General features: G+C 65.8%; 2 protein-coding genes across 3 annotated transcripts in view; both read left to right on the top strand.

Moving 5' to 3' along the window:
* SRP68 (signal recognition particle 68) overlaps positions 1–3,104 on the top strand; it is a 26,980-nt gene extending 23,876 nt beyond the window's left edge. For both annotated transcript variants that reach the window (XM_055129933.1, XM_055129932.1), the window contains exons 13-16: positions 273–402; positions 1,726–1,801; positions 2,113–2,165; positions 2,379–3,104. In XM_055129933.1, the coding sequence (XP_054985908.1) occupies positions 273–402; positions 1,726–1,801; positions 2,113–2,165; positions 2,379–2,606 (487 nt within the window). In that variant the 3' untranslated portion in view covers positions 2,607–3,104. The remainder of the gene's footprint in view (positions 1–272; positions 403–1,725; positions 1,802–2,112; positions 2,166–2,378) is intronic.
* Positions 2,935–26,241, top strand: EVPL (envoplakin). The gene is made up of 27 exons (XM_055132294.1): positions 2,935–3,017; positions 3,236–3,356; positions 7,655–7,738; positions 8,078–8,206; positions 8,540–8,639; positions 8,775–9,015; positions 10,746–10,845; positions 11,321–11,475; positions 11,553–11,679; positions 12,302–12,427; positions 12,622–12,660; positions 12,808–12,969; positions 13,183–13,290; positions 13,405–13,500; positions 15,043–15,168; positions 15,543–15,689; positions 16,168–16,322; positions 16,404–16,501; positions 16,674–16,846; positions 18,958–19,136; positions 19,216–19,354; positions 19,431–19,624; positions 20,323–20,473; positions 21,408–21,491; positions 21,589–21,693; positions 21,782–21,874; positions 22,724–26,241. Exons 1-27 carry the CDS (start codon positions 2,935–2,937, stop codon positions 26,177–26,179), a joined length of 6,771 nt encoding a protein of 2,256 aa, XP_054988269.1. The 3' UTR covers positions 26,180–26,241.

Here is a 26,241-nt window from a genome sequence, read left to right as displayed (position 1 = left end):
TGGTCAGCTCTGCTGGCTGTGCAGGTGCCCGCCTTTGCTCTCCTGCCCTGTCTTGGTGCAGATGCCCCATTAGGAGAGACTCCTGGAGTTGGGGGGCTGCCTCCGGCCCTTCCCTGCTGGGCCGGTCCCAGTCCCGGGGAGCAGTGGTGGCTATTTGGCACGCCTGACCGGAAGGTGCTGGGGCTCTGTGCTCTGGTTCCGAGGCTTTTTCCTGATCTAGTGCCCAGCGGATGTGGGGCACTCGCCCATTGTGCCCTTTTCCCTCCTACCAGGTGCTTCTTCATCGCTCAGTCCTACGTACTGGTGAAGAAGTGGAGCGAAGCCCTGGTCCTCTACGACAGAGTCCTCAAGTACGCCAGCGAGGCCAGCGCTGATGCTGGCGCCTTTAAGAACAGCCTCAAGGTGAGCCGCCAGCTGCCCACCATGAGGCTCCAGGCCCAGAAACATTGGAGTTTCTCACCTCAGATCTGGGCCCTCTGCATCCCGAGACTCTTTTGTTTGTTTTTGTGGTGTGGGGGGTCTAACTGGGGTGCAACCACGGAGCCACACTCCCTGCTGGGAGCTGACTCCACCTCTTGTGCAAGCAGGGGGGTACCACCGCTCAGGCCTACTGCCTGGGGTCTGCATCCTACCATGAGCTGACCCCGAGCTATCCCTGAGGCGAGTGCTCCTGCTCTGATCTCAGGCTCAGTGCTCTTGTCCGCGGCGTTGGGAGCCAAGGGTTGCCGGGGGCCCTGTAGATTGGTCCATCCTGCCAGGCCTGGGGCGTCCGTGTGTCCATCACCAACACACACGTTAAGAACAGCAGCCCAGGGGCTGGAGCAATCGCACAGCGGGTAGGGCGTTTGCCTTTCACGCGGCCGACCCCGGTTCGATTCCCAGCATCCCATATGGTCCCCTGTGCACCGCCAGGAGTCATTCCTGAGTGCAGAGCCAGGAGGAACCCCTGTGCATCGCCAGGTGTGACCCAAAAGGCAAAAAAAAAAAAAAAAAAGAACAGCAGCCCGGCAGGCAGCTGTGTAGACGGTACTGGCTGACTTCTCTCCAGGCCACACAGGAGGCCAGCAAGGGCAGAGACGGGCGGGGACAGGCCCCTCTGGGAAGCGGACACTGCGTGGATGTTTGTCCTGGGAAGGAGGCCTCCGAGTGTGACCCATGGGAGCAGGCACCTCGGCTCATGGCACCCAGACCTTGACTCGTCCTTCTGAAATTTGGCGACAGACGGGGAGGAGAGCGTGTTGGCCTTGCAGGGAGTGGGAGAGGCTCAGTCACGGGCTGCCGCTCTGGTATTTGGTTAGGTTTTGGAGAACTGAGGGGCTGCTCCTGGCTCTGTGCTCGGGAATTGCTCCCGGCGGTGCTCAGGGACCATCGGCAGTGCCAGGGGTCGGGCGTGGGCCTGCAGGGTGCACGGCCTGTGCTCGCCCCTTGCTGTCTCCCCCGCCCCAGGCCAGCTGCTGCTGAGGGCCACCTCTGTGGGTGTCATGGCCCAGGTGCTGGTCTCCTCTGCAGGTGGGGCGCGTGAAGGCTCGCAGTGTCGCGCCTGCAGGCCCTGCCCACCAGCCCGGCTCTCAGCTCTCACCACACACAGCACTTGGGGGCTTCCACAGAGAACCATTCAGGGTCTGCAGTGTAGGCCGGAGGGACTGCTCACACTGAGCAGTCGCCTCACGTGGGGGTAGGCCTGGGGGGTGGTCATGTGACTCGGCCCGTGGTTCCCTCTTGCAGGACCTGCCTGATGTGCACGAGCTCATCACACAGGTGAGGTCGGAAAAGTGCTCCCTGCAGGCGGCGGCCATCCTGGGTGAGTAGGCCCGCCCCACCCCCTGTAGGGACGGCATGGGGTCATATGTGAGGTGGTCGCCTTTAGTTAGCCCCTGAGACACCAGGCGTGCAGCTGCGGTTCGAGAGACGCCATTTCCCTGTCCCTTTGCCCTGGTGGCCTGGCCTGGCCACGGGGCAGGCTCACTGGCCATTAGTTTGGGGTTTGAGTCTACCCAGTTGTGCTTGGGGACTCCAGGGCATCCCTACCCCTCAGCTGTCTCAGGCCCTGGGACTCGGCCCCTTGTGGGATGGGTTTGGCCTGTGCTTACTTCGTCCCTTTGGAACTTGCAGATGCCAGCGACCCCCATCCCACAGAGAGCTGCGCCCAGATCAAGGACAGCAAGGTGAGGCGGGGCCTGAAGTTGGCCGGGAAAGACCCATGGGGGGTCATCTGGATACTCCCCTGACGGAACCCCTCCAGGCATGGCCACCTGTGCCCTGTTGGCCTCCCCAGGGGCTTGGTGACACCCAGCTCTCAGGGGGATGGGTTTATGGGGATCCTGCCCAGGTGCTCGGCCCAATTGGGGTCACAGAGCTTCCCTCTGACTCGCTTGCAGCCTCTGGTCGAACGGTTTGAGACCTTCTGCCTGGACCCATCCCTGGTGACCAAGCAGGCCAGCCTGGTCCACTTCCCGCCAGGCTTCAGGCCCGTGCCCTGCAAGCCGCTCTTCTTCGACCTGGCGCTCAACCACGTGGCCTTCCCTGCCCTCGATGACAAACTGGAGCAGAAGGCCAAGAGCGGCCTCACCGGATACATCAAGGGCATCTTCGGGTTCAGGAGCTGACCCGGCTCTGCTCGGGGGCGGGGGGGCCGCTCTGAGTCTGTATGTGCAAGAGGCCCCGCAGGTTCTGACGGGGAATCCAGCGCGCAGCGGCCCGGGCAGGACAGCCCGCCAGCCTGGCTCCCTCTGAGCGTCTGTGCCCTTCCGCTGGTGACCGCGGGCCCCCGGCAAGGGTGCCTGTGACGCGTGGCCCAGGGTCAGGCCCGTGGGTGGGCTCCCCCAGGCCCAGACCGGGTCCTGGGCGTGCTGGGCTGTTTCCTTCAGTCCCATGGACCTGAAATGAACTCGTCCTTGCCGGGAGCTCCTGAGCCCCTCAGAACATGGGCCCATGATGGGGAACACTGGCGGCGTCACCCCAGAGCAGCGCCGGCCCTGTCCCCCCTCCCCACCGCAGGAAAGTTCCGGAGCGTCACGGCAAGCAAAGAGCTCTATTTTTAGAAGAAACATGTCATGCTCAAAATGATGCAAACAAATCTTATATTAAAAGGCCGAGATGCTCGAGACTCTGCCCGTTTCTGCCACTGCTCCCTCTCCCGGCCCTGCTCTGCTCGAGGGCGTGGGAGCACCTCAGCCATCTCCGTCCTTCCAGCTCCCTGGGGGCCACACGCTGGTCTCTGTCACGGGCTCTGTAGTGGACGGAAGCCCTATAAGGAAGAAGGGATAAAGGCAGCTGGAACCCGAGGCAGGCCTGGGCTGCTCGTGCTGCTGCCCTGTAGGAAGGAGCCCCTGGAGCCCGCTGGCACGAGCGTCCAGGTCAGCAAGCAGCTGAAGGGACCCACGTGCACGCTGAGGGCTGTTCTCAGGCCTCATCGTGGGGAAACTGCAATGGTGCAGGGTCCAAACAGGCTTCCAGGCCACAACTGATTTTCCTGGACTCACAATTGCTCCAAGCTGGCTGCTTCTCCCCAGATTCCTTAGGGTCAGCCTCTGGAAGCAGGCTCTGTTCTGCTCCCGGCCCTTTCCTCACCGACGTAGCACATGTGGCTTCGGAGGGCAAGATTTCTGGGTTTTTTTCCCACTTTTTTGGCCACACCCAGTGATGCTCAGGGCTTACTCCTGTCTCTGCACTCAGGAATTTCTCCCGGCAGTGCTTGAGGGAGGGACCATATGAGATGCTGGGGATCGAACCGGGTTGGCCGCATGCAAGGCAAACGCCCTACCTGCTGAGCTATGGCTCCGGCCTGAAATGTTTTTTGTTTTTTATTTTTTGGTCCCATCTGGTGGTGGTCAGGAATTATTCCTGGCTCTGTCCTCAGGAATTACTCCTGCCAGTGCCTGTAGGACCACATGGCACGGGATCTAACCCAGGTCAGCCGCGTGCAAGGCAGCCACCCTCTAAGCTGCTGGGTGTGACCCAGTCATCTCCCCAGGTCCTAGGGCACGTGGGGGCAGGAGGGGCCTGGCAGTGCCTTTTGTCTGTGGCTATGACGGTAGTTCCATCTGCAGAGACGGGAGTGAAACGTTGGCTTTCAGCTCCTGCCAAGAGCAGTAGCAGGTTGAACGGCAGTTTGGCCACATCTATTTCCTTCACGGCTGCTGTTACAGAAAGGTGTCAGGAGTGGGAGGTGGCCGGCCGCGGCTCTGCAGTTGCCCGCTGCCCATCTGTCTTGTCGCAGGTCTTGGCAGAGGCCCAGAGGATGCACATTCCCTGTTAGGAATGGGATTCCCGGGTGCGAGAGTGGACGCAGCCAGGAAGGCGCTTGCCTTGCACACAACAGACCAGGTTTGATTCCGCACTTAGCATGGCTCCCTGAGCCTTGCCAGGATTGGTCCCTGAGCGTCACTGGGGGTGCCCCACAGTGGCCCTGGACCATCACTGCAGCTGCTGAAGGGGGGGACTGGGCGTCCCCCACCAGCACAGGCCTCCTACTCCAGCACTCTGGGGTCTCCGGCCACGCAGGATTTCGTGCCCGCAGGTCAGCACACACTGATTCTAACCCACACGTCAGTGGCTGCAGCTTTCAGCCCTGCGGAGGGGCTGGGGACGCTGGAGAGCCACATGGGTGCGGGCCCGAGTCTGTTCTTGGAGACACGCAGATGGGAACTAGACTTGGCCTGGGAACGGCCCCTCCAAGGGCGGAGGAGCAGGCTGGAGGCCTCCCGCCCTCTGCAGCACCCACATGCAGCTGGATGTTGGCGACAGGCCGGGTGCAGGGCTGGCTCGGGGCCCTCGCAGCTGGCACAGGCCCGCTGTGTCTCCCCTGCTGCAGACTGGGCAGAGCTCAGGCCAGGCCAGGTCAAAGGCCCGGTTCCGGGGTGTATGCGCAGGGGCTGTTGGGAGCCTCCCGTCGGCCCTTCCAGCAGCAGAGGCCCCTTTGTGCAGGGCGGCGGCGGTGTCAGCCGGGGCTCTGGGGCAGCTGTCGGGCCTCCTGTCTCCGGAGGCTGGGGTCACACGTGAGAGGGACCTGCTTGTCTGCCCGTCGGCAGCGGATGCTTCGTTCACCCCCTGCACCACTGCTGGCCTCAGGTCGCGTCAGCGTGAACTGGTGTCTGCCAGCAGGCCCTTACAGGGAGCCTGCCCGCGGGCTCAGCCCTGCTGCCCATGGCTGCTCTGCCCGAAGGTGGCAAGAGGGGTCCACACTGGGGTCCACGTGCTCCAGCTGGGTGCCCTCTGGGCTGTGGGTCCCCAGGCTGCTCAGCTGGCTCTGGGGTCGCTTTCTCAAGCTTCCAGGGGAAGCCCCCAGGCCCGGCTGCGCCACTCTCCCCTGCCGTCCAGGCCAACTCCGGCAGGCCCTGTCTGCTGCTTGGTCGCTTGCCTGCTTGCTTGGTTTGGGGGTCGTAGCGGTGCTCAGTGGATACTCCTGCCCTATTGCTCACGGTTGCTCCTTGGCGGTGCTCGGGGGACCCTGTGGTGCCCGGCTGGGACCTGGGGCCTCCCTGCAGAGCTGCACTCCCCCTTAGCGCTCTTCCACCTTTGGTCTTACCAGACTTGCTGGGGGACTCACTCGCTGCCTCCCCAACACCAACATCCCCCGTTGCCGGGCTCCTGCACCCAGAACGCTCCCCCGACGTCCCGGGAAGGGAGTTTCGCTCGCACATTGACCAGATGTGAGAATGCAAATGCAAGGCCCCTTTATTGCTAGCTCGAGCTAGGGTCCGAGTCTCATCCGATGCAGTGGAGTCTCGACAAGGACCCCCACTCCGAGTTCTGAGCAGCTTCTATAGGGTTTGGTTACATAACAGCATTTTCCTGGGAACTGGCAGTATGTTTCCAGTTCTGGTCTCAGTCCTGCCCCGTGACTCCAGGGACCAACACTGTGTTTCCAGTTCTTGGTCCCTGTCCAGTCCCGAGACTCCACTCCCTCGGCCCTCTCTGCTTGGCTGGGCGCCACTGCCCAGGCCCCGGCTCTGATGGGCTGTTTCCACGGGGTGGTCTATCTGCCCTGATACTGTTTTCTGAGAAGTCGGACTTTCGGATGGGGGAACTGAGACTTAGGCCTGCTGAGTTTGGGTCTTAAAGGGGAGCCTGTCGTGGCTCCCTTCAGCCTCACACCCCTACTTTCCTTCCCCCCACCCCTGCCCTTCTGGTTTTTTCACTTTTTGTTTGCAGTGGCAGGAATGCAGATCCGCTGCACATAAGGCTGGTGACTTGTCACTCCCAGCCCTCCCTTGGTGCCTCGTGGGGACTGTCACTGACCTCAGAGACCAGGATGGGGAGGCAGGAGACAGTCACAGACAGCTGGCTCCGGGGCCATAGCAGGAGTGTGTGCAAACAGGGCAACTTCCTGAGCCAGTGAAGTGTGTGTGCACCAGGGACGCTCGGAAGTCATCTGCAGCCTCCCCCTGGAGCGGGGGACGGGGCAGCTGGAGGTCCGGGAGCGGCTTGGGTGTAGCCTGCAGCACACAGGGCTGCCTCCTCGGACCCTCAGCCGTCTCCTGTGCTGTGCACGGCATGTGCCAGTCAGCCCGGAGCTCCAGGGGGCAGGTGCATGCGCTGGTACTTAGCTGGCATGGGGCTGGCAGAGACCCGGAGCCAGCTCAGCCCCGCACCTGAATCCTCAGAGGAGGAAGCGATGGCAGCCAGGCTGAGGCCTCAGGGCAGCACCGGAAGCCAGGGCCTGGGCTCCTGCCTGGTTCAGAGGCGGAGACGTGGCAGGGGCGAGGCCAGGGAAGGCTGCCAGGCAGGGGTGCCCCATTGAGCTGTCCAGACAAACCATCCTGTGAACCACAAGGTCAGCCACACCTGCTTCTCACGGCCACCGGAAACCAGGGAAAAGTGATAGGTGAAACCAGCCTTTAGAAAATGCATTTCTAGGGGCTGGAGAGAAATGCACAGACAGCCTGGGCTCGATCGGCTGCATTCAAACAAACCCTGGCATCTCATATGGTCCCCCGAGCCCCTTCAGGGGTAATTCCTGAGTGCAGTCAGGAGTAACCCGCTGAGCATCGCTGGGTGTGTTCCCCGCCCCCCCTTCCCCGGCAAAAAAAAAAAAAAAACACTTGAAAATGCATTTCCAGGCTGGTGTGAGAACACAGTGGGTGGGGTGCTTGCCTTCCACACGGCCAGCCGGATTTGATCCCCGGCACCGCATATGGTACCCCGAGCTCTGCCAGGAGAAAGCCCTGAACGCCACTGTCTGTGGCCAGTGAAACAGCGTTCCATCCTTCCCGCCACTGTCCAGAGGCGCGGGGCCAGGAGGAAGCGTGAGGTAACCTCACCTCCCCGTGGGTCCGACCTGCGCCTCAGCCCAGACAGACACTGCCGTGGGCGCCCAGAAGGCCCCTGGTGCCTGCCCCCCACGCGCCCACCGGCCCTTATCTGCCAGCTGGGGGCTGATGTGATCTGGCTTTGGATAGTGAGGCCTGGAATCCAGCTCATGTTTTTCTTGCAGTGATTCACCTGCCTTAATCTCGGGGCGTTCGAGGCCCCCACCCCCACCCCCGAGTCACTCATTTATTTCCAGGAGCCGCAGCAGACAGACAGACGGCCGCTTCCCGGTCCAGATGGCAGCCTGGTTGCCCTGTGCCGCGGCCTCCATGGAGACGGGGGGGACACGCCTGCCTCCCGCCTTCCCTGGAGCCCGGCCCCCACCCTTGCTGACCCCCTGCAGTTCACGGTGCTGCCGCCGGCTCTCCTGGGCGGTGGCCACCCCTTGCCCAATCCCCGAGATAAGGCGGCAGCGTGGCGACTCGGGGTGAGATGAGAGGCCGCAGGCTGGTCCCCGGCCCTGCGGACACTCGGCAAATGGTCCCTTTCTGGCAGCTGATTGCAGGGGTGCTGCTGGCGGTCAGGAGAAGATTGTCACCCAGGCTCGGTGGAGTGGGGGCTGACCAAGTGGCCTCGGGGTGCCCCCCGCCTTCATCTCGGCTCCATCTCACTGGTGGCCCCGCCTGGGCCAGATTGGAATGTTGGGTCACCATGTGCGGCTGTTTGTCGGTGCTCCTCCCTGCCCACCTTCAGTGACCGGCCGGCAAGCATACTCTGTCCCGGCACTCAGCCCACACCCTGCCCCCCGCGCCCCTGCCCCCCCCAGCCCTTCCTCTGGAGCACGGCCCGGGAGAGGCGTGGCGAGCAGAAGAGGACCAGCCTGGAGTCCCAGCAGGAGGCAGCCCCCGAGAAGACCGTGACCCCCTGGAGACGGCTGACGGGGAGTGCCCACCCGGTGCCGGGCACCACACACAGGGCCACAGAGACGGCAGCCCCCGCCCCCGCGGGCCGTGCAGTGGACTTGTGCTGAGCCTCAGAGATACATGTGGGGGACAGGGTGCAAGAGTGGGGTGGGGAGCGGCAGGAGCCCCCAAGTTCGGTGGGCTTCCGAGGCTCTGCCATTGCCGGGGTCCAGATCTTCTCCGGGGACCCCGACAAGGTCCACCCCAGCTGAGTGGTGCCCCCGGTGCCTGTCTTGGGTGGTGTCGGTGGGTGGGGAACACAGCAGAGCCCAGAGCCCCTCCCAGCGGCAGGGCAGCTGCCTCGGGCATGTTTGTGACCCCCCCAGCCTCCGCCCTCCCGCCTCCCGCCCTGCCTGGCGTGCAGGGCCGCCTCCTTCCTGGCCCCCGCGATTTCTCCCTTGGGTGTGATGCCGCCGCCCCGGGCGGGTGAGTGTAACAAGTCCAAACCTTCCCGGGGAGCCGGGGAGTCGGCGCCCCGCCCTGTGGGCTGTGTCCTTCCTCCCAAACTGGTCTCTCCGGGAGTTGGGGTGCGCGCGCCGCCGATAGCGGCCTCACCTGCAGGGAGGGGCCTCCCAGAAACTGCCTTCCCGGGGCCCGCGCCCAGCGCACAGAGCCCCGCCGAGCCGCCAGCGAGGTCGCACGCCGCCGCCACCGCCTGCCCGCCCGCGCCGGAGCCCAGCCGAGCCGGCCACCGCCTCCACACCATGTTCAAGGGGCTGAGCAAAAGCTCCCAGGGGAAGGGGTCCCCCAAGGGGTCTCCAGCCAAGGGCTCCCCCAAAGGCTCCCCCAGCAAGCAAAGCCGGTGAGCAGGGCAGGGGAGGCGGCTGCGCCTGGGTGCCGGCGGCCAGGTACTCAGGCCACTGGGTTTTGGGGCGCCCAGGGCTGGGTGGCCCCTTGCCGGGGTCAGGCCCTGCTGAGGCCGTGGCTGCCGTGGCCGCCCCGGAGTGGGAGTGGTGGTGGGGGCTGTGTGTCCCAACCACGGAGCACAGCAGCTGGTTTCCTGCCGGGACCCCACTAGGCTGGACAACGGTGGTGGGGCCTGGCCCTGGGGCAGGGGGGGCGGGGGCTGGGGGAGCCCTGGCTGCAGGGGGGCGGTTGGGCTGCCCGTGGGCATGTGTGGGGGGAGGCGGGGGTCTCTGGCGCTCCCGCTGCACCCGAGCCTGTCTGACCAACAGGCCCCCACCCCGCCCGGGAGGAGCTGGAGGCCCCACCTGGGATCCCGAGGGGAGGGGCCCGGGGCCCAGATAGGGATCGGGCTGGGGCGAGGACTGGGGTGACCTGTCCTCCTGGGCACCCAGGCCCTGCCCAGGGTGGGGTGTGCCCCTCCGCCGGGCAGCCCTGGACCAGGCCTGCTGCGCCCCAGCCCCAGGTGGGCTCCTGGCATCAGGCCACCCGGCCCCCATGTTTCCTCTTCCTGGGGCGCCACCAAGCCCACAGGCCCTGCCTCAGGATGCTTCCCTGCGCTGGACAGAGGGACCCTCGGGAGGGCCGCTGTGGGAGTCTGGGTGGACGCCTCAGAGGCCCACGCAGACATCAGGGTTCAGTTCTGCAAGTGAGGACATGAAGCTCAGAGAGGTGCAGTGACTCTTCTGAAGTCACACAGCAATGGGCTGGAGGGTGGGCCTCAGGCTGCTTCTTGGCAGCACTGGCGCCCCTCTGCCAGGGCCAGGGGCTCCCGAGCCACCCCCTGGTTCGAGCTTTCCTAGGACTGTGACCGGCAGGGCCTTGGGACACTCTGCCTGCTCATTCCTCTCTGTCCGACCCGGAGCAGGTACCAATTCAGACCCTCAACCCCCAATCTGGAAAATGTGGGGGCATCCTGGCAATCTCTTGACCTGTTGCCCTCACGCTGCCCAGGCTGGTGGTCAGCTGGGGCACTGGCAGCGCCAGGCCGAGGGCTTTGCCTTCTTCCCCCAATTTCCTGTGTGGGAATCGGCGCTGGGTGGCTGCACGGGGCGGCTGTGGAGGAAGCCGGCGGGTCTGGGTGGGGTCTGAGCTATGTAGCAAGAGGGGGCAGTGCACACCCTGAGTCCACACACCTGGGACCCCCACTTTTTGTTTGCTTTTGGGGGCCACCCCCAGTGGTGCTCAGAGCTTACTAGTCCTGGCTCCACTCGTGCTGAGGGCACTACATATGCAATCAAACCCAGGCCAGCTTTGGGAAAGTGGGCAGTGGGCGCCCTGCCCACTGACCCTCACTCTGGTCCCTGGAACAGAAGATGGATCTTAGGGGGCTGGAGCGACAGTATAGCAGGTAGGGCACTCGCCTTGCATGCAGCCAACCTGAGATCGATCCCGGCTTCCTGGATGGTACCCAGAGCCCCGCTAAGAGTAGTTCCTAAATGCAGTAATTCCTAAATGTAAGCTAGGTGTGTGTGACCCAAAATTTGAAAAGAAAAAAAAAAAGCAGCACGAAATTTAGACAGATCTCTCCAGGGCGGGGAGCCTGGCTCTGGGGTGAAATGGGGCAGGTGTGGGGACCTGTGTCTAAGAGGATCATTTTCCAGCCACTACCCTGTGCCCCGCCTCCAGGACTGCCACCCAGGAGCTGGCCCTGCTCATCTCCCGCATGCAAGCCAATGCTGACCAGGTGGAGCGCGACATCCTGGAGACGCAGAAGAAGCTGGAGCAGGTGGGATGGGTGCAGGGACCTCAGCATGGGTGGGGCCGAGGGAGGGGCAAGAGTTCAGGCGCCCTGGTGGGCACTCCACTTAGGAGGGTTTCAGGGGGGTTTAAGGAACCCAGGCCTCCCCTGTGTCCATACGCCCATCAGATGCCCTGGGTTAGATTCTGTCAGGCACCTGGGGACCCTTGGGGTCATGGCTGGAGGTGGGCGTGGCTGGAGGTGGGCGTGGCCTCGTCTGTGTCAGACTGTGTCTGAGGGGCTCCGCGTGGTCAGAAGTGGGCGGGGCTTTGTGGGCGTGTTGTGATGGGCGGGGCTGATACTGGGCGGAGCTTTCGTGGGGGCGTGTTTGCGTGGTGTTGGGCTCTGTGCGATGGGTGTGTCCGTCGGTGGGCGTGGCTTCGCGGACGTATTTGTGTGGTGGGCGGGGCCGGAGAGTGGGCGGGGCTGGCTCCCACCTGAGGTCGCTGATCCTTGGGGCCAGGACCGGCAGCGCAGCCAGCAGGGCCAGGCACTGCAGCACCGGCAGGAGGCGGGCCGCAACCTGAAGGAGGCCGAGGTGCTGCTCAAGGACCTCTTTCTGGACGTGGACAAGGCCCAGCGGCTCAAGCACCCGCAGGCGGAGGAGATCGAGAAGGAGTGAGTGGGGGCGTGAGGCTGAGGTGCGGGGGTCTGGCCACGGGCTCTCGCTGACCTGCTGGCCGGCCCCTTGACAGCATCAAGCAGCTGCACGAGCGCGTGACCCAGGAGTGTGCAGAGTACCGCGCCCTGTACGAGAAGATCGTGCTTCCGCCCGATGTGGGGCCTCGAGTGGACTGGGCACGGGTGCTGGAGCAGAAACAGGTTTGGCGCCCTCCCCCCTCTTAGCGACACCCCGAGAGCTGGGACGCCACAGCTGGGACAGAGATGGGTGTCATCAGGGGTCTGCCAGAGTCCCTGGACCTGGGGTTGCTGGGGGCCGGGCGTCTTGGAAGGAGGAAGCAAGGGGAGACCGTGCAATTAGGGAAGACTCCCTGGAAGAGGTGGTGTGCGACACAGCCTCAGAGAGGTGAGAGGGCTGGGCTGAGCCAGGGTGAAGTAAGCAGGAAGGGGACAGAGGCTCCTTTTCACTGGCATGAAAGTGGGGTTCCCGGGCCACGGTTACTTTCCTGAACACCAGGCGAGGAAGGATGCTTTTGACGCCACCACGCAGACAGGGACCACGAGGCGACCTGGGGCCAGGGGAAGTATGTGCAGGGTCCTGGAGGCTGCAGGGGACAGGGCAGGAGACGCGGACACTGGGGCCCGGGAGGAGGCGGGCAGAGCTGGGGACCCTAAGTTCTGGGGAGCGCTGGGGTTTGGGTACTGTCATCACAGTGGCCGTGGAGGCCTCGGCAGGGCGTGTCCCCGGGGAGGCACCGGCCTGTCCCCGTCTGTGGGGGCCTCTGCGCTGCCGGCCGCGGTGCTGAGTGGCCGCTGTGCTCAGAGGCAGGTGTGCGAGGGCCAGTACGGGCCGGGCATGGCCGAGCTGGAGCAGCAGGTGGCGGAGCACAACATCCTGCAGAAGGAGATCGAGGCCTACGGGCAGCAGCTGCGGAGCCTCGTGGGGCAGGTGGGTGAGAACCCGGGCAGGTGGGTGAGACCCCGGGCAGGTGGATGGACCCCAGGCAGGTGGTGAGACCCTGGGCTGGAGGATGAGACACCCCTGCCCCGGGTAGGTGGGTGAGACCCCAGGCTGGAGGGGGCAGGGCCACCCCGCACTGCCCGCCCTCATACATCCCCATTTCTCCCCCTGGGTCCAATCAGGATGCAAACAACATCCGGAACCAGTACCGCGACCTGCTGGTGAGTCTGGGCTGGCAGAGGTGGGCTGGGGGGCAGGGTTGGGAGGAGGGGCTTGGGCTGGGGCGGGGCCTGGCCGCCTGCACCCCTGGTGGGGAGGAGTCTCCAGGACCTCGCTGAAGCCGCCTCCTCCTCTTTCCCGCCGAGCAGAAGGCGGCCTCCTGGCGCGGGCAGAGCCTGGGCAGCTTGTACACGCACCTGCAGGGCTGCACGCGGCAGCTGAACACTCTGGCCCAGCAGCAGCGGCGCATCCTGCAGCAGGACTGGAGCGACCTCATGGCGGACCCCGTGGGCGTGCGGCGGGAGTATGAGGTTCGCAGGGAGGCCGTGGGTGCAGGGGTGTAGGGCGGGGGGCCGTGGGGGCAGGGGGCAGGGGGCAGGGGCTGGGGGAGGCCATGGGTGCAGGGGGGGGTGGGCAGATGGGTGGGGGGGAGGCCGTGGGCACAGAGGGTGGGGGGAGGCCTGGGTGCAGGGGCGCGTGGGGCGGGGAGGCCCAGGGCTCAGTGTCCCCCCTCCCTCCCCCAGCACTTTAAGCAGCATGAGCTGCTGAGCCAGGAAGAGAGCATCAACCAGCTGCAGGACGACGGCGAGCGCATGGTGGAGCTCGGGCACCCGGCCGTGGGGCCCATCCAGGTGTGGCCTTGGGGACGCGACGGGGCACTCCCTCCGCGGAGGCACGAGGGGCACCTCAGGGAGGCTGCGGCGAGCGGGCAGGGCACGGTGTGAGGGCTCCAACCGCTGTCCCAGGCCCACCAGGAGGCTCTGAAGACGGAGTGGCAGAACTTCCTGAACCTCTGCATCTGCCAGGAGAGCCAGCTGCAGCGCGTGGAGGACTACCGCCGGGTGAGGGGGAGGGGCGCGTGCCCAGTGGGCTTGGAGCCTAGAGGAGAGGGAGGGGCTGGAGGGAGGGGCCTGAGCCACACACAGCGGGACTTGGGGCCTTTGCTCCCAGGGTTCAGACGCCTGGAGAGACGGCAGCCATGCAGTTAGCCTTTCCTTACTTTATTTATTTATTTATTTATTGCTTTTTTTGGGTGATGGGCCAGGGGCCAGCGATGCTCAGGGGTTATTCCTGGCTCTGCACTCAGGAATCGCTCCTGGGGGTGCTTGGGGGACCACATGGGATACCGGGGATTGAACCGGGGCTGCCCGCATACAGAGAAACGCCCTCCCCACTGTACTATTGCTCCAGCTCCTACCTTTTTTTTTTTTTTTTTTGCTTTTTGGGTCACACCTGGCGATGCACAGGGGTTACTCCTGGCTCTGCACTCAGGAATTACCCCTGGCGGTGCTCAGGGGACCATATGGGATGCTGGGATTCGAACCCGGGTTGGCCGCGTGCAAGGCAAATGCCCTACCCGCTGTGCTATTGCTCCAGACCCCACCCCCCCGGCTCCTACCTTTTATTAATGGTTTTTGAGGCCACACCCTGTGGAATTCCAGGTTTACTCCTAGCTCTGCACTCAGGGACCACTCCTGGAAAGGTTGGGGGGACCTGATGGGGTGCCTGGGACTGAACTGTGTGCAAGGCAGACGCCCTCCCCACTCCGGCCTGTTGCTCTGGCCCTGTTTTCTCACTTATTTTGCTGAAGACATTTTCCCTCTACACCATCCATGCACCACCCACCTCTCGCTAGACTGCAGAGCCACTGATCCTGCGTGCGCGTGTGCACACATACATGTGTGCAGGTGTGCATGCATGCGTATGTGTGTGCATATGTGTATGCATTCATATTTGTGCATGCTTGTATTTATTCATGTGTGCATGTGTGCCTGTATGTGTGTGCATGCAGGCGTGCATGCACGTGCATGTGTATGTGTATATGCAGGTGTGTGCATATGCAAATGCATTCATGTGTTATGCATGCATACACGTGTGCATGTGTGTCTGGATGTGTGTGCATGCATGTGTGTATATGTGTATGCATGTGTGCACGCGCGTGTGTTGTGTGCATGCAGCTAGCGTAGCACCCAGGGCCTGGCACATTCCCTGCCCCTGCTCTTACTGCTGAGCCAACCCCCCTCCCCTGAGTGGCTTTCCTTTGAAGCACATCTCCAGGCCCGGGAGACAGTTCACAGGGCTGGAGCACAGGCTTTGCTTGTGAGAGGCCTGGATTCCATCCCTGACATCACATGGTCCCCAAGAACCTCCAGGTGTGCGCCCTCTCCAAGAGAACCTAAAGCCACACGCTCCTACCCGCACTCGAGGCTTGGGGAGTGCCGGGCTCAGCCAGGACCCCTGTTCACGCAGAGCCACGGTGTCCACGGCCTGCAGGAAATGAGGGCGGAAGCCCAGAGGTCTTTCTGGGTTTGGGCTCAGCGGACTTTCAGGGGCGGCAGGCGGCGGGTGCCCAGGCTCTGCCCGTGACCACCTGCCAACCTCAGTTCCAGGAAGAGGCTGAGTCTGTCAGTCAGACCCTGGCGAAGATCAGCTCCAACCTGAACACCCAGTACAGCTGTGCCCCGGGAGGGCCCCCAAGCGCCCCCACAGAGATGCTGCGGCAGCTGGAGGTGAGCCCCCAGCCATCTGGGCCCCTCCCGGGGGTTGGGCCCCAACTGCTTGGGCCTCCCCCAAAGATACAACCCTGCGGAGCACCGACCTTGGAGGCAGGAGCAGGTGGAGGCCGGTGGGGGAGCAGCAAGCCTCCTCCTCCCGGGCCTCAGTTTCCCCTGCCAGTAAGGGAGAGCTCCCAAGCCTGTCACTTCCCGGCTGGAGGCCTAGAGATGTTGGACAGCCCCCGCGCCCACCCCAACCAGCAGGGCCAGGGGCCTGGGGGGGCTGAACTAGAGACTCCTCGTGCGGGCTACACCGCTGGCCCTTCTGGGGAGAGGGTGTAGGACGGGCCTGGGTGAAGCCTGACTCGAGTCCCCCGCGGCCCACGCAGGCAGAGGAGAAACAGCTGGCTATGGCCGAGAGGACCATTGGGGACCTGCAGCGGTGGAGCCGCGAGGTGGCACCCCTGCCGCAGCGCAGGAACCCGCCCCAGAAGGCCCTGCACGTGGACAGCATCTGTGACTGGGACTCGGGAGAAGTAGGAAGGCAGCTGCCCCCTCCCCGGCCCCACCCGCTCTCCTGACCCCACCCACACCCGTTACGACCACGCCCACCACCGCGTGATCCCACCCCTACTGACCCAGCCACGCCCACTAGCAGCATGACCACGCCCCTCCCGGGGCCCCGCCCACCCCTGCCAAGATCACGGGCTTAGGAGACTCTGCCTGTCCTTCGAGCCCCGCCCACTCGGCATGACCCCGCCCACCCCTGCCCAGTCCAGACTTCCCGCTCCAGCCCCAGGCCCTGGCCTGTCCCCTCCCACCCCCACTGTCTCTACCCCCACAGTTCAGCCGCACGTCTACCTCCTCCAGCTCCACCCGAGCCTTGCTCTGTCCCCTGGCCTGTCCAGGTGCTCGGCCCACCCTGGCCTCCCCGCACCTGTCCCAACCCCATCTTGCTCTGTCCCTCTCCGGGCCCGCCCCGAGCCTGCGTGCGTCCCTCCCTCCCGCCTCCAGGTGCAGCTCCTGCGCGGTGAGAGGTACATGCTGATGGACAACAATGACCCCCACACCTGGGTCGTGCAGCACCCGGGTGGGGAGACCAAGCGCGCCCCTGCCGCCTGCTTCAGCATCCCGGCTCCGGACCCCGAAGCCTTGGCCAGAGCCTCGAAGTGAGTGTGGCTCGGGGGTGACCAGCCCCGCCCCCACCCGGCCTCTGGGTCCACTGAGAGCCGTTCTCCGACTCCGTTTAGGCTGAGCTCGGAGCTGCAGGCCCTGAAGCAGAAACTGACCACCGTGCAGAGCCAGCTGAAGGCCCACGTAGAGGACCCCCTGCGGCCTGGCCAGCAGGGTACCTGGGGGTGGCCCTGGAGTGGGGACTTCTGTGCTGGGGAGCCTCTCTCCTGGGTTGGCAGCCCTCCCCTCCCCGGCCCCCGCACAGTGCCCACCCTCGGTGGGAGTCTGGGGAGGGACCCCCTAGATGGAGCTAAGCCCTGGGCTTCAGTAGCATCCTGTGCCCCCAGCTCCGAGCGGCTCCATCCCAGATGACCCCCAGGCGCAGAAGCTCCTCACCCAGATGACCAGGCTGGACGGGGAGCTGACGCAGACAGAGCAGCAGGTGCTGGCGTGGGTTCGGGGCCCGCTCAGCCGCAGCGCCCCCCTGGAGGACCTGGAGGCCCGCATCCAAAGCCACAAGGTGGGCGAGGAGGAGGAAGAGGAGGGAGAGGAGGAGGAGGTGGAGGGAGAGGAGGTAGACGGGAGAGAGGAGGAGGGGGAGGGGAGGAGGAGGAGAGGAGGCAGTTAAAGGTGCTTGTGGGAGCAGCCCTGGGGACAGAGGTGGAGGAGGAAACGTCCTGGACTCCGCCAAGCTGGGCCCCATCCTGTCCCCATCCCGGCTCGCTCCTCTGCAGACCAGCTCTGCACCTCTGAGTAACTCACTTCAGCTCTCTGGGTCTTGGCATCCTCATCCCTGAAAACGGGCATAAAAACACCCAGTTCAGAGGCTTGGAGAGACAATGCAGTGGGCAGGGCACTTGCCTTGATGCAGCTGACCTGATTTCAGTTCCATGCACAGCTCCTGGTCCCCTGAGCCTGCCAGGAGTGAGCCCTGAGCACGCAGCCTGGTGTGAGTTCTGAGCACCACCAGGTGTGGCCCCCAAACAAAACAACAGAACAACAGGGGCTGGAGTGATAGCACAGCAGGTGGGGCATTTGCTTGCATGCAGCCGACCCGGGGTTCGTTCTCAGCACCTCATACAGTCCCCTGGGCACTGCCAGGAGTAATTAGTTCCTTAATTCCTGAGTGCAGAGCCAGGAGTAAACCCTGTGCGTGTGCATCGCTGAGTGTGACCCAAAAAGCGGAAAAAAAACCAAACATAAACAATAAAAACATTTAGGTGTCCCAAGGATAATGTCTGGGGAAGTTTCTAGAATGAACTGGGGCAGGGCGAAAGCAATAGTGCAGCGGGTAGGGTATTTGCCTTGCATAGAGCTGACGTAGGTTCGATCCCCAGCACCCATACGGTCCCCTGAGTGCCGCCAGGAGTGGGCCCTGAGCGCAGAGCCAGGAGGAAGAACCTCAGAGTGGCCACCAAAAAATTTGAAAACAAACAGAAAGAAGGGCCCGGCCTCGGCCCTCCGCCTGGGAGGCTCCTGGTGGCACTTTCCCAGGATTCCTCCCGTCCGGGGACAAAGCCAGGTCAGGCCAGGGAGGGGGAGGGGGTTCCCAGCCTTTGTAAACTCGGTACTGCGAGCTGAGTCGCGCCCCTGCCCCCCGCGCCCCCACCCCTGCCCCACTTGTTGGGGAGCAGCGCGGGGGTTGTATCTAAACCGGTTTCTCCTCAAATACGTTGTTTGAGTTGGGGCTAGAGAAGTTCAGATCCCGGCCCTCTCAGGATTGGGCAACCAGGGCTCTCCAGCCCTCGCTGGGCTGGCCTGGGGCCCTGGAGGGGGCGGGAGACTGTGCAGAGTCTGAGCCCCCCAGCAACCCTGTGGGCCACGGGAGGCAGCGGGAGGGGCAGAAGGGAAAGACGGGGCCCCCCAGTATGAGCGTGGAGCTGGGGAGGGGCCTGGGGTCCGCTCACAGGCCCTGGGTTCTGAACTCCCAGCGTCAGCACAGCGGGGGCGGGGGGCGGGGCGGTGGACACCCATGGAATGGGGAGTGTGGGGACCTGGGCCTTAGGGAACAGGTAACAAACTCAGAACAAGGCGGGCCGGAGCGATAGCGCAGTGGGGAGGGCGTTTGCCTTGCACACGGCTGACCCGGGTTCGATTCCCAGCATCCTCTAAGGTCCCCTGAGCACTGCCAGGAGTGATTCCTGAGTGCAGAGCCAGGAGTATCCCCTGGGCATCGCCGGGTGTGACTCAAAAAGGAAAAAAACAAACTCAGAACAAGGCAGCAGAGACAGCACAGCTGAGGCTGGCACGTGGTCACCCGGGTTTAATCCCCAGCACCCCAAACCCCACCGGGCGTGATTTCTGAGTGCAGAGTCAAGAATAGGCTCTGAGCACCACAGGATGTGACCCAAATAACAACAACAACAAAAATGAACAGGCTGGACTCTGCCCTTGGACCCATGATGGGACGAGACCCGAAGCCAGCCTTGTGACACTCCCACGTCCTCACATCAGCCCACCCTGCCCACCCACCCCCGTCACCCTCAGGGGGACTAGTGGGACCAGGACTGGGGGTCCGGGACTCGCAGCCAGGACTGGCCCGAGCTCAGTGGACCTGCCAGGAGGCGCTGGGTGGGCCTCCTGCTGCCCTGACAAGAGCTGACCCAGCCCCCCGCCCCCACGCCCCTCCAGGCCCTGACGCTGCGGCTGCAGGACCTGGGGTCCGAGAAGGAGGCGGCTCAGCGGGAGTGCGAGGACTTCCTGTCTGCACGGCCGGTGGGCGCCGCCGCCCTGCACCTGCCTGTGGCCCTCAACAGCGTCAAGAACAAGTACAGGGACACGCGGGCTCTGTGCGACCTCTACGGGGAGAAGTGAGTCACCCCGGGCGAGGGGCCCGGGCAGGACCGAGGGGGGTCCCCGGGCCGCCTGACGCTCCCGGCCTCCCCGCAGGGCCCAGGCAGCCCTGGAGCTGGAGCGGCAGATCCTGGATGCCGGCAAGGTCATCGCGGGCTTCGAGTCCAGCCTGGCCCAGGAGGCGCCGCTGCCCGCCGGCCCCGGGGCGCTGCAGGACAGGGTGGCGGAGCTGCAGGTGTGTGCCGGGGGGTCCCGCGCTGGCTCTGGGCCGGGCGGCGCTGCGGGGGCTGCATGGTGCCGTGTGCCCGCAGCGCCTGCGGAGGGCGCTCCTGGAGCAGCAGGCCTGCGTGCTGGGGCTGCACCGGAAGCTGAAGGCGGCCGAGCACGCGTGCGGCGCGCTGCGGAGCAACTGCCACGAGTTCTGCCAGGACCTGCCGGGCCAGCAGCGCCGGGTGCGCGCCCTCACCGACCGCTACCACGCCGTGGGCGACCAGCTGGAGTCCCGGTGAGTGACGCCCTCCGGGCTGCTCCCAGGGTCCACTCCTGCCCCGGCCTCTCGGCCGTCCTCCGGATTTCAGGCCACACCCGGGGGTGCTCAGGGTCTCATCAGGACTCTGGGCGCGGCCATCGTTTCTGGTGGGGCTTGGGGGACCGTGTGGGGTGCTGGCCATGGAACCCGGGTCTGCCGCGTGCAAGGCAAGCGCCCTCCCCGCTGGACTATTTCTCTCAGCCTTTAGTTCTTTTTGCTTTGGGGGCCACGACCGGCGATGCTCAGGGTCGCTCCTGGCTCCGCAGGCGGGAATCAGGCCAGGCAGTGCTTGGGGACCATATGGAATCCAGGGAATCCATTTTTTTTTTTTCTTTTTGGGTCACACCCGGCGATGCTCAGAGGTTACTCCTGGTTCTGCACTCAGGAATTACCCCTGGCGGTGCTCAGGGGACCCTATGGGATGCTGGGTTTCAAACCCGGGTTGACCGCATGCAAGGCAAACGCCCTCCCTGCTGTGCTATCGCTCCAGCCCCGGGAATCCATGTTTTTCATTCCAATATGGAATTTTTTTGAGACCCAGGTCGGCCCGTGCAAGGCCTATGCCCTACCTGCTGTACCACCGCCCGGGCCCAATTCACCCTCAGCCCTCCCGACCTGCCCGCTCGGGAGCCCCAGCTGGCCCCGGGCTCTCACCTCTGCTTCCCCGCCTGCAGGGAGAAGATGGTGCAGGACGTGAGTCTCACCTACCAGCAGTTCAAGAACTGCAGGGACAACCTGAGCTCCTGGCTGGAGCACCTGCCCTGCAGCCAGGTGCAGCCCAGCGACGGGCCCAGCCAGGTGACCTACAAGCTGCAGGAACAGAAGGTGAGGGGCCGCCGTGCCGGTGAACGGGCTCACTCCCGTCCTGAGTGGGCCATGCGCCACCCCCCGGCCCTGGCAGGGCTGCGTGTGTGGGGGCCCTACGCACCCCCAAAGCTCAGACCCGGGAGGTCTCGAGCACCCGCACCGGAAGTGCCCCCCGTGTTGATCACAAGCATCTCTGTGCCAGGTCCAGGGTGGGGCTGGCTCTGTGGCCCCCGGGCTCCAGCCCCCAGGGCACCCCCTCTGGCAGCTGTGCCACGGTGGGTTTCGGGGCGCCCAGGCTGCAGGGGTGGGAGCCAGAGTGCAGAGCAGCCCACCGACGGCCACATCGCGGGGGCAGGGCAAGCGGTAGAAGGACTGAGTTCCGAGCTGCGGCTGGACGGGCGAGGCCGCCCCCGTGGAAGCCCAGCGGCCGGGGAGGTGGGGTGAGCAGGCGGCTCCCCAGGCCCAGACGTGAGAAGCCTTCAGAATGGTGCTTAGTTTAAGTTTTCAGTGTGTTTGTTTGGGTCACACCCAGCGGTGCTCAGGACTCACTCCCGGCTCTGCACTCAGGGATCACTCCTAGTGGGGCTTAGGGGAGCCTGCGGGATGCCAGGGATCGAACCCGGGTCGACTGAGCACAAGCCAAGCGCCCTATCTGCTGTGCTGTCGCTCCGGGCCCCTCACTCCAAACCAAACAAGAATGAAAATAAATGCCCCGAGTAAACGTCTGCTCAGGCCCCGAGCCCCTGGCTGCAGGGCCCCCCGGCCAGGGCGGTGTCACCCGTTGGACATCAGACTCAGCAGGGCACGCGGGGCTGAGGGGCTGACCGCCTTTCTGGGTGATGCTGAGTCTGCACCCGGTGCCAGGACCTCGGCGAGGTCTGACCGCGAGGCAGGGTGGTGCCGGGCACGGGGAGGGGGTCAGCACCGTCCCTCACTCCGCGTGTCCCCGCAGAGGCTGCTGCAGGAGGTCCAGGAGCACGAGCAGGCCAGGGCCACGGCCTCCCGCCTCGCCCGGGAGCTGCAGGCCGCCCTCCAGGTCAGCATGGCCCCCGCCCCCCACCCCCCGCCCTGGGGCCCTGCTCCCGAAGGTGCCTGCCCCCCTGACTCCAGCCCCTGTCCCCCCGGCTGCTCAGGACTACGAGCTGCAGGCAGACGCCTACCGCTGCTCCCTGGAGCCCCCCCAGCCGGCCCCCAGGAGCCCCCAGGAGGCGCCCCTGCAGGAAAGCATCCAGACCCAGGTGAGTCGGGCCGGGGGTCCCGCAGCCCCCTGCCCAGAGCCGCGCCCCGGGGCCAGCACTGACCCGTCGCCCGTCCCCGTCTCCCCAGGAGAAGGACCTGCTCCAGGCCTACGCTGAGGCCACGGCTGCACACCAGCAGCGGCTGCACCATCTGGAATTTGCCAGAAAGATGCTGGAGAAGGTACGGGACGGCCCCTCCTCCTGGCCGCTCAGGGCCGCGGGCCTCCCCCGGGCTCCCTCACAGCCCCGGGAGGCAGGTCTGAGAGGCAGGCCCTCGGGTGCCTCACCACTGGACAGGGGACAGAAGTCCTCGGCCTTGGGAACTGGGGCAGAGAGCAGGAGCCCCCCCGGGAGCAGGGGTTGGTTCTAGGGGCTGACACGCTGTGGTCTGTGTGGGGTGGATCCCCTGTACCCTGTGCGGTCCCCTCAGTCCAGCCAGGAGTGAGCCCTGAGCACAGTGACGAGTCAGCCCTGGTTTTCCACGCCTGGGCAGCCAGGAGAGAGACAGAGATAGAGACAGACAGAGACAGAGATAAGAGAGACAGACAAGAGAGACAGAGACAGAGAGACAGAGGAGAGACACAGAGACAGAGACAGAGAGAGACAGACAAAAGAGACACAGAGATGAGAGACAAGAGACAGAGACAGAACAAGAGACAGAGACAAGAGAGATAGAGACACAGAGACAGAGACAAGAGAGATACAGAGAGATGAGAGAGACAGAGACAAGAGAGAGACAGAGACAAGAGAGACAGAAGAGAGGAGAGGAGAGCGAGAGACAGAGGACAGACAGGGCGTAAGGCCTTGCCTGCCAGCCCACCCGGTGCCCGAGCATCTCCGAGGATGACTCTTCCCTGCACTGAGCCAGTGCTGCTGGGTGTGGCCCTAGCACCTCCCCATCAAAAGTGACAGTAACGAACAACAACAGTAATAAGGCAGCAGCCTCCTGACTCTTGACCGGCAGTGAGGGGCCCTGGGGGGCGGGAGTGGCGGGCCCAGCTCACCCTCCCCTCCCGTCACCCCCCTGCAGAAGGAGCTCAGCGAGGACGCCCAGCTGGCCCCGGGAGCGGCGCAGGGCTCGGGCTCGGAGCGCCCAGCCCCGGCGGGGAAGGAGCCGGAGGCGCTGAGGTCCCGGCTGGAGGAGGAGCGGCGGCGGGTGGGCCGGGTGCGGCGGGAGCTGGAGGAGCAGCAGGGCCAGCTGCTGCGGCTGCGGGCGCAGCGGCCGCTGGAGCGGCTGGAGGAGAAGGAGGTGGTGGAGCTCTACCGGGACCCGGAGCTGGAGCGCAGCCTGGCGCGGCTCCGGGCGCAGGTGGCGGACGAGGGCGCGCGGCGGGCGCTCCTGCAGGCCGAGCTGGAGATGGCGGCGCAGAAGGTGGTGCAGCTGGAGGGCCAGAGGAAGGCCGTGCAGCCGCAGCTGCTCACCAAGGAGGTGACCCAGGTGGAGCGCGACCCCGGCCTGGCCAGCCAGGCGGCCCAGCTGGGCGGCCAGCTGCAGCAGCTGCGGGCGCAGGACGCGGCCGTCGTGGCGCGGCTGCAGGAGCTGCAGAAGGAGCTGCGGGCTCTGGAGCGGAGGGAGGCGAGCGTGACGGAGCGCGTGGTGCTCAAGGAGGTGGTGAAGGTCGAGAAGAACCTGGAGATGGTGCAGGCGGCCCAGGCGCTGCGCGTGCGGCTGGCGGAGGACCGGGCGCGCCGGGCGGCGGCCGAGGAGGCGGGGGCGGCGGCGCGGGCGCGCGCGGAGGAGCTGGAGCGGGCCATCCGCGCCGTGGAGCCCAAGGTCATCGTCAAGGAGGTGAAGCGGGTGGAGCAGGCCCCGGGCCTGCAGGAGGAGGCGGCCCGGCTGCGGGGCGTCCTGGAGGCGGCCCGCAGGGAGAACGCCACGCTGGCCGCCGAGCTGCGGGAGCTGCGGGCCAGACACGGCGAGGCCGAGCGGCAGCGGCCCCGCGTGGAGCTGCAGGAGCGGGTGCTCGAGGTCTTCCGGGTGGACCCCGAGACGGAGCGGGAGATGGAGAGGCTCCGGGCGCAGGTGCAGGAGGCCGGCCAGCGGCGGGGCGCCGCGGAGCGGGAGGTGGAGGGGCTGCTGGCCGAGCTGGCCGTGCTGCGCGCCCAGAAGCCCCCCGTGGAGTACAAGGAGGTGACGCAGGAGGTAGTGAGGCACGAGCAGAGCCCTGAGGTGCTGCGCGAGATCGACCGCCTGAAGGCGCAGCTCAACGAGCTGGTGAACCACAGCGGCCGGGCGCAGGAGCAGCGCATCCGGCTGCAGGGCGAGCGGGACGCCTGGCAGCGGGAGCGGGCCAAGGTGGAGACGAAGACGGTGAATAAGGAGGTGGTGCGCCAGCACAAGGACCCCGTGCTGGAGCAGGAGGCCGAGCGGCTGCGCCAGGAGCTGCGGGACGCGACCCAGAAGCGGCGGGCGGCGGAGGACGTGGTGTACGAGCTGCAGAACAAGTTCCTGCTGCTGGAGAGGCGGCGGCCCGAGGAGAAGGTGGTGGTGCAGGAGGTGGTGGTGACGCAGAGGGACCCCAGGCTGCGCGAGGACCACAGCCGGCTGAGCCGGAGCCTGGACGAGGAGGTGGCGCGGCGGCGGCAGCTGGAGCGGGAGGTGCGGCAGCTGCAGGTGGCCGTGGAGGAGCAGGAGGGCCGGCTCACCTTCCAGGAGGACCGCGGCAAGAAGCTGGCGGTGGAGCGCGAGCGGCGGCAGCTCAGCCTGCGCATTCGCGAGCTGGAGGCGCGGCCGCCGGCGCCGCAGGAGAAGATCATCATGGAGGAGGTGGTGCAGCTGGAGAAGGACCCCGACGTGGAGCAGTCGGCCGCGGCGCTGCGGCGCGACCTGGAGCAGGAGCAGGCGCGGGGCGCGGAGCTGCACCGCCAGTGCCAGGGCCTGCAGGTGCAGATCGACGTGCTGCAGAAGACCAAGGCGCAGGAGAAGACGGTGTACAAGGAGGTGATCCGCGTGGAGAAGGACCCGGCGCTGGAGGCCGAGCGGGCGCGCGCCTGGGACCTGCTCGCCCGCGAGCGCGCCGCCCGCCAGGCCCGGGAGGACGAGGCGCGGCGCCTGCGGGAGCGGCTGGAGCGGGCCGAGGCGCTGGCCAGAACCTGGGCCCGCGAGGAGGCTGAGCTGCAGCGGGCCTGGGAGCAGGGCCGCCAGGAGCAGCAGCAGCTGCAGCAGGAGCTGCGGGAGCTGGAGCGGCGGAAGCAGCGCGAGGTGCAGAGCCTGGAGGAGGAGTCGCAGCAGCTGAGCCGCCGCGCCGAGAGCGAGCGGCAGAAGGCGGCCCAGCGCGGCCAGGAGCTGGCGCAGCTCGAGGCCGCCATCCTGCGCGAGAAGGACCAGATCTACGAGAAGGAGCGCGCCCTGCGCGACCTGCACGCCAGGGTGGGCCGGGAGGAGCAGGGCCAGGAGACCCAGACGCGGGAGACCAACCTCTCCACCAAGATCTGCATCCTGGAGCCCAACACGGGCAGGGACATGTCCCCGTACGAGGCCTACCAGCGGGGCGTCATCGACCGCTGCCAGTACCTGCAGCTGCAGGAGCTGGAGTGCGACTGGGAGGAGGTGACCACCTCGGGCCCCTGCGGCGAGGAGTCGGTGCTCCTGGACCGCAAGAGCGGGAAGCAGTACTCCATCGAGGCGGCCCTGCGCTGCCGCCGCATCTCCAAGGAGGAGCTCCACCGCTACCGGGACGGCCGCCTGCCCATCTCCGAGTTCGCCCTGCTGGTGGCCGGCGAGACCAAGCCCTGCCCGTCGCTGTCCATCGGCTCCATCATCTCCAAGTCCCCGCTCGCCTCGCCCGGCCCGCAGAGCACCGCCGGTGGGGGCGGGGGCTTCTGTGCCGGCTTCTCGCTGGGGCTGGCCGAGGACAGCTTCCCCATCGCCGGCGTCTACGACACCACCACGGACAACAAGTGCTCCGTCAAGACGGCCGTGGCCAAGAACATGCTGGACCCGCTGACCGGGCAGAAGCTGCTGGAGGCGCAGGCGGCCACGGGCGGCATCGTGGACCTGCTCAGCCGGGAGCGCTACTCCGTGCACCGGGCGCTGGAGCGGGGCCTCATCGAGAACACGGCCACACAGAGGCTGCTCAACGCCCAGAAGGCCTTCACGGGCATCGAGGACCCGGTGAGCAAGAAGCGGCTGTCGGTGGGCGAGGCGGTGCAGAAGGGCTGGATGCCGCGCGACAGCGTGCTCCCGCACCTGCAGGTCCAGCACCTCACCGGGGGGCTCATCGACCCCCGCCGCACCGGCCGCGTCCCCGTGCCGCAGGCCCTGCAGGCGGGCATGATCAGCGAGGAGCTGGCGCGGCTGCTGCAGGACGAGGCCGCCTACGAGAAGGACCTCACCGACCCGCTCACCAAGGCGCCGCTGAGCTACAAGGAGGCCATGGAGCGCTGCCGCCGGGACCCGCTCAGCGGCCTGCTGCTGCTGCCCGCCGCGCTCGAGGGCTACCGCTGCTTCCGCGCCGCCTCCCCCGCCGGGCGCTGCCTGCGCTGAGGGCCCGTGGCCGTCCCGCCCCTTCGCGGCCGCCCCCACGGGTGCCCGGTGCCTCTGCCTCT

Source organism: Sorex araneus, chromosome 3, assembly GCF_027595985.1.
Source record: "Sorex araneus isolate mSorAra2 chromosome 3, mSorAra2.pri, whole genome shotgun sequence".
Classification (NCBI taxonomy): domain Eukaryota; kingdom Metazoa; phylum Chordata; class Mammalia; order Eulipotyphla; family Soricidae; genus Sorex; species Sorex araneus.
The sequence above is the reverse complement of the archived record's forward strand: the minus strand, read 5'-3'. Positions and strand labels throughout refer to the sequence as shown.